Source organism: Natrix helvetica (genome assembly GCF_964273705.1).
Source record: "Natrix helvetica genome assembly, chromosome: 2".
In the NCBI taxonomy this organism is placed as follows: domain Eukaryota; kingdom Metazoa; phylum Chordata; class Lepidosauria; order Squamata; family Natricidae; genus Natrix; species Natrix helvetica.
This window is the reverse complement of record NC_138552.1, coordinates 2,481,554-2,494,369: the sequence shown is the minus strand read 5'-3', so window position 1 is coordinate 2,494,369 and position 12,816 is coordinate 2,481,554. Positions and strand designations below refer to the sequence as shown.

Here is a 12,816-nt window from a genome sequence, read left to right as displayed (position 1 = left end):
CCACAATTAATAATGTGAATATAATTCCCTTATATCTTAGTTAACTACAGACCATTAAAAGTATTAACACATTTCACTTTAATCTACTAATATATCCCTTCTTTCCCTTCCTCCATCTCTAACCATTTTCTCTTGGTCTCACAAAAATTCCACTTTTTTAAAATTCTCTTCTTTCCACCCATTCTAGGTTCTTCTTTTTATAATTACTGTATCTTTTCTTCAAAATCCTTTTTTCCCTTTTAATTTCATAGTTCTGATATAAATACTTGCCTTTTATTGGGGCCACATAAGCAGGACATGGCTTTTCTGCCACAGGGAGAAAGGATGCTAGGCTTTTGATCTTGCCATGGAAGGAATAATCTGGTTTCATGGGAACTGGAGGAAAAGTCTAGGAAAGAATCAGAAAAAATCAAATATATGCCAAAATAAGAATGAAAGTCTTGGGGGGGGGGGGAAACTCCTTAAAAATCACTCAAAAATTGATAGCACTTTCCACATTATAGAATACAGAGTTGGTAGGGACCTTGGAGGTCTTCTAGTCCAACCCTCTGCTTAGGCAGGAAACCCTACACCACTTCAGACAAATGGTTCTCAAATCTCTTCTTAAAAACTTCCAGTGTTGGAGCATTCACAACTTCTAGTTACCTGCGGGATCGCATCCTGCCCCATACATCCCTACGACCAATCCACTCGCACAGAGAGGGACTTCTCCGGGTGCCATCCACTAAACAGTGTCGGGGGGCGACACCCAGGAGCAGGGCCTTCTCTGTGATGGGCCCAGCCCTGTGGAATGACCTCCCCCTCGACATCAGGATTACTTCCGATTTCCGCTCCTTCCGTGTAAAGCTCAAGACCCACCTTTTTCAATTATCAGGCCTGGCTCAACCGTAGTTTCATCCTTTTCCTCCTGATGGTCTTTTTTAAATTTGTAATTTTTTAATTTGGGATATTTTAATTGTCAATTTTATTAATATTATTGAGTTATGTATTTAATAACTGTTACCTCCTCCATGTATGTGTGTGTTTATTTGTATATGTGTATGTGCTCTTGTTGTACGCCGCCCCGAGTCCCTTGTGGAGAGGGAGCGGCTAACAAATTAAATTTATTATTATTATTATTATTATTATTATTATTATTATTATTATTATTATTATTATTATTATTATTATTATTATTATTATTATTATTATTATTATTATTATTATTATTATTAATTATTCTGGAGGCGAGTTGTTCCGTTATCATTCTCACTGTTAAGATGTTCTCCTTAATTCCAGGTTCTTCATAGGTTTTAGTCTCCAGTCCCCTAATCATCTTTGTTGCTCTTCTCTGAACTCTTTCTAGAGTCTCCACATCTTTTCTACATCGTGGGGACCAGAACTGAATGCAGGATTCCAAGTGTGGCCTTACTTTGTGGCAGCCCCTTAAATATTGGAAGGCTGCTATCATTTATCTCCTAAGGCGTCTCTTCATTAGGCTACATATGCCAAGCTCCATGGCAGTTCATCATACAACTGTGATGGCGAACACGTGCCAGAGGTGGCACGCAGAGCCCTCTCTGTGGGCACGTCCCCCGTCGCTAGCTGGTCTTCTGGATTCTGAGGCACCGGCCAGCTGGACTTCATGGGCACTGGAGTGCCAGAAAACTGCCCAAAAGCTAGCCTGAAAAACGGCCTGAAAATGGCTCCAAAACCAGCCGAAAACAGGCAATTTTTCAGGCTGTTTTCGCACCGCTTTTGCCCTAAAAAACGCCCTGAAAACAGCCCAATAAACAGGCATGGGCACGCCGATCATCTGGCATTCGGATTTCCGGTGCTCCAGCTTCAGTTTGGGTACTTGGCACTGAAAAGGTTTGCCATCACTGTCATACAATGTAGCCTCCAGGCCCTTGATCACCTTGGTTGCTCTTCTCTGCAAATTCTTGGGTTTTCAATCAGTCAAGAGTGTTGGGGTTGGTACCCCTACAGGAAAGTTCTGCCCTCATTTTGGTCTCCCCAGGAACAGTGACCCCCCCCCAAATGATCTGGTTAGGACAGCCCACCTGGGAAGAAACAGTCTGAGAACTTCAACCTGGGCAGAATGGCTTCAGCAAAGGTTCCTGAGACCCCTTCCTTCCATCCCCCCACCCCCAGTATACAGGTAGTCCCCAACTTACAACAGTTTGTTTAGTGACCATTCAAAGTTACAACGGCCCTGAAAAAAGTGACTTACGGCCATTTTTCACACTTACGACTGTCGCAGCATTCCCCAAGGTCACATGATCAAAATTCAGGGCAACTGGCTCGTATTCATGACGGCTGCAGGGTCGCTGGATCATGTGACCCCCACTTAGCAACTGGGTGACTAACTTAATGACCGCAGCGATTCACTTAACAACGGTGGCAAGAAAGATTGTAAAACGGGGCAAAACCTCGCTGAACAACTGTCTCGGTTAGCAACAGAAATTTGGGGCTCAACTGGTAAGTCGAGAACTACCTGTACCCCCAAAGGTTTGTTTCGGGAGTTGCCACCCCCTCGCCCAGCATCGCACTCAACTCACATCTGTGTAGCGAAGGGCAGGGTGGGCTCCTTGTACCGCCGTCACCGTTAAGGGCATCCCCTCCAGGTGCCAGAGCTTGCGGCTCAGGTCGTCGTAGGAGCGGATCAGGCTGACCATGTCTTCCTCGCCGGTACCTGCAGGCTGCAGACACCCCAGAGAGAACAGTGGGCCAACAAGGATGAACAGCACAAAGTCATTTGGCTCAATGCTTCTATCCACTTTTTTCAAATTCAGGAGGAAAAAGGAATAGCAAAGGAAAAGGGGGATTTTGGTGGAGGGGAGGATGTTGAGAAGTTGATATGGCCCTTTGAAGTGCTAAACTTCAATGACGCAGCATAATATAAATTTAATAAATAGTAAACATCAAAAATCGCTGCTCTCTGAACTTGTTCCCTTGTAGATGTTTCACTACCCAACTAGGTAAGACAGTGAGGAGGTGGGGGAGGAACATGGGCCAGTCCTGGAGGTTGGGGAAGGTTCGGACGAGGGATCTGTGTCAGAGGCAGAGATGGGGCCGAGGCCGTCTGGCTGTTCTCAGCTGCCTTCGGAGTCAGACATCAGTGAGGCAAAGGAACAGCTGGAGCCTGTTCCCAGTGTGCGCATGCGCAGAAGAGCTCAGAAATCAGGGTCGACTTGGGAGTAAAGCCACAGGTGGACGGTGAATGGCCCCTCCCAGAGGAAATAAGAAAGAAGCGAAAGGGGAGTGGGGTTTTGCAGGAAACCATTCATTCGTTCGTTCATTCGCTCGTTTCAGGAGTCTGAAGATCTGTCCGTGAATCTCAGGGACTCTGTGCCAAGCCTTTCCTTGCACAGCACCTCCTTTGGAAAATATTGACATGGCAGCTTTCCAAGCTAGATAAGGTCTGTAGTCATAAATATTCCTTTGAAAGACTGTTTGCCAGGCCTTGGCTGAAGGGGAATGAGAGGAATTCACATTCGTTTAATAAAAGGAGTTTTGTCGGGACAGGACTCTGCTTCATGCTTTTTGGGGAAGCCCAGGGCAGAACAGTAACAACATCAGTGTGAGAAGGGAGTGGGGTTAGGGGAGAGGAAGAAGAGGAGGAGGAGGGGGAGGAGGGGGAGGGGAGGAAAAGGACTGTGGGGTCCTTGGTGCTCTCTGAGCTTGGTTGTTTTCTTGCAGACATTTAATTACCCAAAAAGACAACATCGTCAGTGCTAGAAAGGAGGGGCTGTTTTCCACCCTGCTTATATACAAGTACCTTGTCCTTGTCAACACCAGAAAGAAAACAATACTCCCACTCACACAGAACAAGCCACTTGCATTTAAACACAGCACTCCCCCTCCCTTACAGCACTGATGATGTCACCCAGTTAGGTAATGAAAAGTCTGCAAGGAAACTGTCAAGCTCCGAGAGCACCAAGGTACCACATACCTGATCTACAAATATTCTATCCAAACCACCTGTCTATAAACAGAGCAAACCCTTCTCTTTCGCACGGATGATGTTACCCAGTTGGGTCATGAAACGTCTGCAAGAAAACCACCAAGCTCAGAGATCACCAAGGTACCACATACTTGAACCCGGATCTACAAATATACTATGCAAATCACTTTTATAGGAACAGAGCAAAACCTTCAGCATTGATGACGTTACCTACTTGGGTCATGAAATGTCTGCAAGAAAACCAGCCAAGCTCAGAGAGCACCAAGGACCCCACAGTTCTCCTCCTCCTCCTCCTCTTCCTCTTCTCAGAGAATCCAACTCCCTTCCACCACTGATAATGTTACCTAATTGGGTCATGAAATGTCTGCAAGAAAACCAGCCAAGCTCATGGAGCACCAAGGGCCCCAGAGTAGCTTCAGCAATAAAATTCTGTCATTCTGTCTTTTTTGGACCGTTTTGTCTAAAGAGCACCTGGGAGCGCCCTCCCCCCCCCAATGAAGAAAAGTTCTTACAAAGAGAGATTGGGGGGGGGGGGGACTCTTGAAATGCATGAGAAACTGCCTGGGGCTGAGGGTGCGGGGGGGAGGGGGCTTAGCTTTCCCTTCTTGGTTTAGAGAGTTATTTTTTTAATATTATTTTTCATTATACAATTTTCTTTGTTATGTATAAAATTTCCATATCCACCATGGCAGCGTCCTGGCTGGGTATAATCTCTTTTAAATACAAATAATAACTCATATACATAGAGTAGCTATCACTATTATTCTTGTTGGGTGTTTTACCAGAGAAATATAGTAAAGAAAATGTACGTTTAATTATTCATGTCGTAACTGCAGCTCGAATTGTATTTGCACAAAATTGGAAGATGGAAAAAAATTCCCTCAGAGGGAGAGGTAATTAAAAAAAATATTAGACTGTGCAGAAACGAACAGATTAACGTTGGCAATGAAAGAGAAGGAAGAATCAGTGTATTATAAGAGATGGGGACGTTTTTATCACTTGAGAGAAAACGAATGCAGGCAAAAAGAAACGGAAAATTGAAGAATTTGAAAAAAAGACGTAGAATTATAGGAGAGGAGTTGAATTAAAAGGCAATTGAAATGGAAAAGTAAAGGTAAGATAAAAATAGATTTAAAATGATGCAACTGTTAAATATGATGACACAAAGATTATATCCAGATGACACACTGTAAGATTAATGATGTAAGAGTGGCTATGGAAAAATAAAAAGTTTTCAGAAACTATTATTCATCATAGTCTTCACATGTCCTTATTAAACATTTAGGTTTAGAGAGTTATTTTGTGGGGTTATTTTTCTTCCCTGACCATGGCAGTGGGGAAAGGACAAGAGAAATCTCCTTGGTCAGACTTCCGCTTCCAGTTTCGAAGGACGACGGACATGCAGTCCGCCGTTCGCCGTCCTGGCAGGCTCCCCCTTATGTAGGGGGGGCACAGGGTGCCTTGTAGGGGCGTCCTGCCGGAGGGGGCGGCTTGCTGGAGCCCCCTGGAGCGGCGGCGGCTGCGGGGGGGGGGGGGGGCTGCCAGCTTTGCCCTAGGCGCCGGTAGGCATAGGGGGTGCGCAATGCCACGCGCGCCTTCGTCCTGAGGAGATCGGAAGAAACGCTATACAGCTGAAATGCGGTGGGGGGGGGAGTTCCCCCGGGGTCTTTTCTTGTCTTTTTTGAATAAACTTCTAAATAAGGATTAGCAGTTTTCCTAAGACTCTTCGATCCTGGAAAAGTGTTAAGATTGGAGAGGGGGGATTTTTCCCCCCCTCTCGGAAAAGCAGCTTTAAACGATCTCACTCTCGAAGGAGAGAGAGAGAATTGGAAAAAAAACTCTTTTGAGACTCACTTCTTTTAAGCAACGGGGCAAGGACTTTTTAGAACAATTGCGAAAGAATGTGAGCTGACTTTATAAACTCTGTATGGAAACTTTCTGAACTGTTGCTCTCTGATCCTCTGGGAGGGCTGAGCCAAAATGGCGTTTCTTCCCCCTTTCTCACTGCCTTTACAAATGAACTGTCTCCTCTGAAAAATTTTCTGGGTTGGAATTACTATACCCCAGTGAATCCTAGAGGCATCTCTTCGTATAATCTTCCCTGGACTGGAAAAAATTGATTTTAATTGGCGGGGAGCTGTATTGAAAGACTAATATCCCACATTGGACTTTGCCTGCCTGTGGATCTCGCCTGACGGTGCACTTCTACAGACGCTACATTTTTGTCTAGACGTATAACTTTCTCCGAGTTTCGCAATGCCTGCGAAGAAACCCCCCCCCCTAAACCGGCGTCTGCTCCAACACCCTCTGTTTCCTGTTCCCCAACAAACACAACTATCTTCTTTTTTAGCTTCTGAAGGGGGACAGCTATCTCAAGAAATGTTTCAACAAATGTTCCAGACGCTTATAAAGGGACAGGACGAAATTAAAAAGCAGCTGGCGGATTTAAAGGAACAACTCAGAGAAAACCAACACAAACTTCACAAAATAGACAGAAAATAGACATCCTGGAAGAGGGTGCTGTGGGGACGAGAGAAGAGGTGAAGGCACTACAAAAACAAAATGCTGGAATTGAAAACTATATGGAAAAAATGGACTTTGAAAGGATGTCTTTCTTAGATTTCAAAATATACCTGAAATGGAGGGTGAAGATTTGAGGGAGACTATGACAACAATGTTAGCAGATCATATTAAAAGAGATAAACAACAGCTAGGGTGGGATATTGACTTGATATATAGAATTAATTCAGCATATGCTAGAATACACAATGTTCCAAGGGAAGTTCACGTTAATTTTTTTAGAAAGACTACAAGAGATGAGATTCTAAGGGTTCAAAGGGGGGAACCTTTAAGATATAAGGACAAAGAAATAACCATTTTAAAACAGATACCAAAAAAAAAAGAGATAAGAGGAAGAAATTTTACTCTTTAACTAAAAAATTGTATGAAAAAAATATCTGGTTTAGATGGTTAATTCCAGAAGGGTTGTTAATTTTCTGGGAGGGAGGTAGAGTGAGAATTAATACAGTGGTGGAGGCGGAAGCCTTCATGGAAAAAAACAAGACTCTTCTAGATGGAACAGGAGACAGTGCGCAAGATATGAAAGAGGGAGGGGCCATGGAGCTGCCAACAGACAGGGGAGAGGAGGCAGCAATGAGGCTCAGGTCACAGAAATGAATTAAAAGTACATTGCAATTGTTAATACAATGAAATGATTAGAAGTGACGTGAAGTAAATGATTGAAGATGTTAAAGAATTTGAAATTTAAACTGCTAATATGTACGTAATAATGATACTTTGATATGTATAAAATGAGAGAGAGATGTGAGACCCCGGGGAAGCACCACCTTCCGTATGATGTAGCTGTCAAAATTTTTCTCCATACTTATGTACCCTTTTCCCCAAAATATTTGTAAAAACCAATAAAAAAAATTTATATATATAAAAAAAAAAAGAAATCTCCTTGGTCAAATATCTCAGGAGACATTCAGGGACAGCAAAGAAGAAGACAAGGAAAAAGGTGGGAAAGGACCTCACCTCACGCCCCAGTTTAATTAGGGGTTCCAGCAGGGCCCCCATGTAAGAGATGGAAGTGTCTGGAATGTCCAAGTGCCTGGAAAGAAAAGAAAACAAAGACGACCAACCAGCGTTATAAATATCTCTTCTTCAAAGTCAGTTTGCTGTCAAGGTTCCAAATAACATTCAAAATTAAATCACAGTCCGAGGCAAAATATTGCTCAAAGTCCCAATGTATGAAGAGAGCCATGTTGGCACATCTGGAAAAACCCAAATCTGAAAGCTTCCCAGTTTTCCCCACCCAGTTGTAAGTTCAAGATCTTGTCCCCACATCCACAAGTCCATCCCATGGTCCAATCTCCCTCTGCCATGTTGGCATCTTCCACCCATCCAGTTCTGGTCAGGTGCAGAGGTGCAAAGACAAAGGATGACCTTGGCTTTCTAGAAAGAATGTTGTTATGGCTACGTAGCATCTAACTCCGTTCAATCCCCCCTCCCATTTCCCCACCATAGAAAATGCAGTGTAGAATAATAGAAAGTGTGGCAGGCCAAGGATCCAAAAGAAAAGAGGGCTGCAGGCCTGACATTTGCATTCTTCCTGTCTCCTAAACATCCTCTCAAATTACCAAAAAATAGGGTTGCATTCAGCCCCCCCCCCCAAACACTGATAGCTAACCATTTTTTGCCGTCGCATGCCCACACCCATAATGCAATGCGCGCACTACACATCCCCCATGTGCCCCAGCCCCCTGTGCAGGCATGCACGACCCCCGCTCCCATGAACTCTGCCCACTCGCGCATGTGCACATCCCTCCCCTGTTTTGGGCCTAGCAGGCCTCCCTGAAGCCTCCTGGGACCAAAAACGGGGCATACCCCTCCTCACACTCCCCCCGCATGCGCCCCCCTGCGCATGCGCAGCAGAGACCCTAAAATCAGTTGGCCAGTGGGAGATGTGCGCACCTGCGCTGTGACTGAGCTGGGGGCAACAGCTCGTATGCCCGCAGAGAGTGCCATACAAGGGAGTTGGGTGTGTGGGAATGAGAACGGGAGGAAGAGGACTGTAAGGTCCTTGGTGTTCTCTGAGCTTGGTGGTTTTCTTTCAGACGTTTCATGACCCAACTAGGTAACATCATCAGTGCTAGAAGGGAGTGAAGTTTATGGAGGAGGAGGGAGGGAGGGAGGGAGGAAGGGAGGGAGAGAAAGGAGGAAGAGGAGAATAGAAGGGAGGAGGGGGAGGAGGAAGACTGTGGCGTCCTTGATGCTCTCTGAGCTTGGTTGGTTTTCTGGCAGACGCTTCATGACCCAACTAGGTAACATCATCAGTGAAGGAGGAGGGAGGGAGTTGGATTTTCTGAGAGGAGGAAGTGGAGGAGAAGGAAGAGGAGGAAGAGAAGGAGGAGGAGGAGAATGGGCTCTCTCAGCTTGGTTGGTTTTCTTGCAGACGTTTCATGACCCAACTAAGCAACATCATCAGTGCTAGAAGGGAGTTGGGTTTTCTGAGAGGAGGAGGAAGAGGAGAACTATGAGGTTTCTGGTGCTTTCTGAGCTTGGTGCTGGGGGGTGGGGGGGGAGGTGTTTGTTTGACATAGTGATATTATGAAAAGTCTGCAAGAAAACAAGCGAGCTCAGGGAGCACCAAGGACCCCCTCAGATTTCCAAATGCCCGGAATTAAAAGTGAGAATCAAGATGTTCATGACAAGACAAGTTTCCCATCGTTCCATCTTCATGTTCTCTTACACAGAAGGATTATCTTACTCGACTCACAGTTTCAAAATATGACGTATGATTTGCTCCGGAATAAGACGTTTCTGGCACAGATTTGCAGCGTCCCACAAAACGGCCTCGCAGATGACGCCATCCTGGAAACGCCTCAACTCCGACCGCTCCCCCCAAAATTGCCGAAACTCCATGGCCTACAGGAAGAGACATAAGATTTTTTCCCCACCCCTTTTCGGTGTATTATCCTTCAACAACTCTAAGGCAATTCAAGTGTTTTAACAATCAAGAGATTGCATGGGGACTGTAGCAGAATAACGGAGTGGGAAGGGACCTTGGAGGTCTTCTAGTCCAACCCCTGCTCAAGCAGGAGAACCTGTATCATTTGAGACAAATGGCTCTCCAGTCTCCTCTTAAAAACCTCCAGTGATGGAGCACTCACAACTTCTGGTGGCAAGCGGTTCCACAGGTTAACTGCCCCCGCTGTTAGGAAATTTCTCCTTAATTCCAGTTTGTTCCTCTCCTGGATTAGTTTCCATCCGTTGTTTCATGTCCTGCCCTCAGGTGCTTTGGAGAATAGTTTGACTCCCTCTTCTTTGTGGCAACCCCTCAAATATTGGAATACCGTTATCCTGTCACTCCTGGTCCTTCTTTTCATTAACCTAGACACAGCAAGTTACTTTCACGCCTAAAGCAAAACTAGAACTCACTTTCTCCTGCTAATTGCTTAAGGCTGGACTAGAACTCACAATCTCCTGGTTTCTAGGCCAGCACCTGAACCCCTGCAGCAAACTGACTCCCTAAACAGAGGAACTGATTCCAATATTCTTTGGAAGAGTCTAATCACCCTCTGAGAGCTGTACACAACGAAGTTTCATTTTAATGTATGCCAATTAGTCTACAAAGTAAAAATAAAGTTATTTTACTGTACTGTATTGTATTCTCCTCTCCTCTTCTCATTATTCCATTCTATTCTATATTTCTATTCTATTCCATTCCATATTTCTATTCTATATTTCTATTCTACTGTATTCCATTCCATTCCATATTTCTATTCCTTATTTCTATTCTATTCCATTCCATATTTCTATTCTATATTTCTATTCTATTCTTTATTCCTATATTCTATTCCATTCCATTCCATATTTCTATTCTATTCTATTCCTTATTTCTATTCTACTATTCTATTCCTTACTTCTATTCTATTCAATTCCATTCCATATTTCTATTCTATATTTCTATTCAATTCTATTCTATTCCATTCTTTATTCCTATATTCTATTCCATTCCATATTTCTATTCTATATTTCGATTCTATTCTATTTATTCCTATATTCCATTCCATTCCATTCCATATTTCTATTCCATTCCTTATTTCTATTCTATGCCATTCCATTCCATATTTCTATTCTATTCTATTCCATTCCATATTTCCATTCTATATTTCTATTCTATTCTATTCTATTCTTTGTTCCTATATTCTATTCCATTCCATTCCATATTTCTATTATATTCTTTCTTTCTTTTGTATTCCATTCCATTCCATATCTCTATTCTATTCTATATTTCCGTTCTGTTCTATTCACCACATGCTGTCCAATAAACACTTCAATAAACTGTGTTTATTTGCTTTGGGTCCTGCATTTGATTCCACAACATTTTCTGAATTAGATGGACGTGTATGTCCAGTGGACTGGGTACCGTCTTCTTCACGAGGTGTCCTCTAACGTGGCGGGCTACGACAACCAAAATTATTGTGGTTAAATCTTACACCGGCTGAAGAGGTTGATCCAGAGACAGTGAAATAGCAGCCTAACCTGGTTCTCACCTCATCTTGATCTGCTTCTGGTCCTCGCTCCAAAACACTGTTTGCAAAGTCGAGATTTAGCAACAGTCCGAAGGATAAGGAACTGACGTCTTTGTGCTTTGGGGGGTCCACATGAATCGACCACTGGAAGAAAATACAGCAGAAGAAAAATTAGTGAAGCCAGCTAGGAAAAACCAACAGCCACCTGCCATCATTAGGCTGGAGGGTAAACATACGAAGAACAATTGCAGGAACTGGGTATTTCTAGTTTAATAAAAAGAAGGGCCAGGGGAGACAGTACAGCAGCCTTCCGATATCTCAGGGGCTGCCCCAAAGAAGAGGGAGTCAAGCTATTCTCCAAAGCACCTGAGGGTAGAACAAGAAGCAATGGGTAAGGTTCTACATTTAGGCAAGAAAAACGAAATGCACAGGTACAGTATAGGTGGTATCTTACAATACAATACAATACAATAGTAGAGTTGGAAGGGACCTTGGAGGTCTTCTAGTCCAACCCCCTGCCTAGGCAGGAAACCCTATACCGTTTCAGACAAATGGCTATCCAACATCTTCTTAAAGACTTCCAGTGTTGGGGCATTCACAACTTCTGGAGGCAACTTCTGTTCCACTGATTAATTGTTCTCACTGTCAGGAAATTTCTCCTTAGTTCTAAGTTGCTTCTCTCCTTGATTAGTTTCCACCCATTGCTTCTTGTTCTACCCTCAGGTGCCTTGGAGAATAGTTTGACTCCCTCTTCTTTGTGGCAACCTCTGAGATATTGGAACACTGCTATCATGTCTCCCCTAGTCCTTCTTTCTCTTAAGCTAAACATACCCAGTTCCTGCAACCGTTCTTCATGTTTTAGTCTCCAGTCCCCTAATCCTCTTTGTTGCTCTTCTCTGCACTCTTTCTAGAGTCTCCACATCTTTTCTACATCGTGGCGACCAGAACGGAATGCAGTATTCCAAGTGTGGCCTTACCAAGGCCTTGTAAAGTGGTATTAACACTTCACGGGATCTTGATTCTATCCCTCTGTTGATGCAGCCTAGAACTGGGTTGGCTTTTTTGGCAGCTGCTGCACACGGCTGGCTCCTATTTAAACGGTTGTCCACTAGGACTCCAAGATCCCTTTCACAGTTACTACTGTTGAGCAAGGTACCACCTATACTGTACCTGTGCATTCCGTTTTTGTTGCCTAAATGTAGAACCTGACTCTTTTCACCATTGAATTTCATTTTATTAGATTGAAGTTTGTCAAGATCCTTCTGTATCTTTAGCCTATCTTCTGGAGTGTTGGCTATTCCTGCCAGCTTGGTGTCATCTGCAAATTTGATGAGTTCCCCATTTATTCCCTCATCCAAATCATTGATGAAGATGTTGAAGAGTACTGGGCCTAAAACAGAGCCTTGGGGTACTCCACTGCATACCTCCCTCCATGTAGATGCAGTTCCATTGAGGACTACACGTTGAGTGCGGTTGGTCAGCCAGTTACGAATCCATCTGGTGGTGATGCTGTCTAACCCACATTCTTCTACTTTATTTAGTAGTAGGTTATGGTCTACCTTATCAAAAGCCTTACTGAAGTCCAAGTAAACTATATCAACGGCATTCCTCTGGTCCACTAATTTTGTCACATTATCAAAGAATGCAATAAGATTAGTCTGGCATGATCTGTTTTTGACAAATCCATGTTGGCTATTACTTTGTTTGCTTCTAGGTGTTCGCAAATTCATTGCTTGATTATTTTTTCCAGAATCTTTCCTGGTATTGAGGTCAGGCTGATAGGTCTGTAGTTTCCTGGATCTATTTTTTTCCCTTTTTTGAAGATGGGAA

General features: G+C 43.7%; 1 protein-coding gene across 2 annotated transcripts in view; it reads right to left on the bottom strand.

The window, feature by feature from the left end:
* The window catches only part of NOL6 (nucleolar protein 6), an 88,784-nt gene that overhangs the window by 54,309 nt on the left and 21,659 nt on the right, over positions 1-12,816 (bottom strand). For both annotated transcript variants that reach the window (XM_081940918.1, XM_081940917.1), the window contains exons 13-17: positions 11,008-11,130; positions 9,228-9,376; positions 7,484-7,559; positions 2,541-2,681; positions 271-388 (exon numbers count right to left, since the gene is read on the bottom strand). In XM_081940918.1, coding sequence (XP_081797044.1) covers positions 271-388; positions 2,541-2,681; positions 7,484-7,559; positions 9,228-9,376; positions 11,008-11,130 — 607 coding nt within the window. The remainder of the gene's footprint in view (positions 1-270; positions 389-2,540; positions 2,682-7,483; positions 7,560-9,227; positions 9,377-11,007; positions 11,131-12,816) is intronic.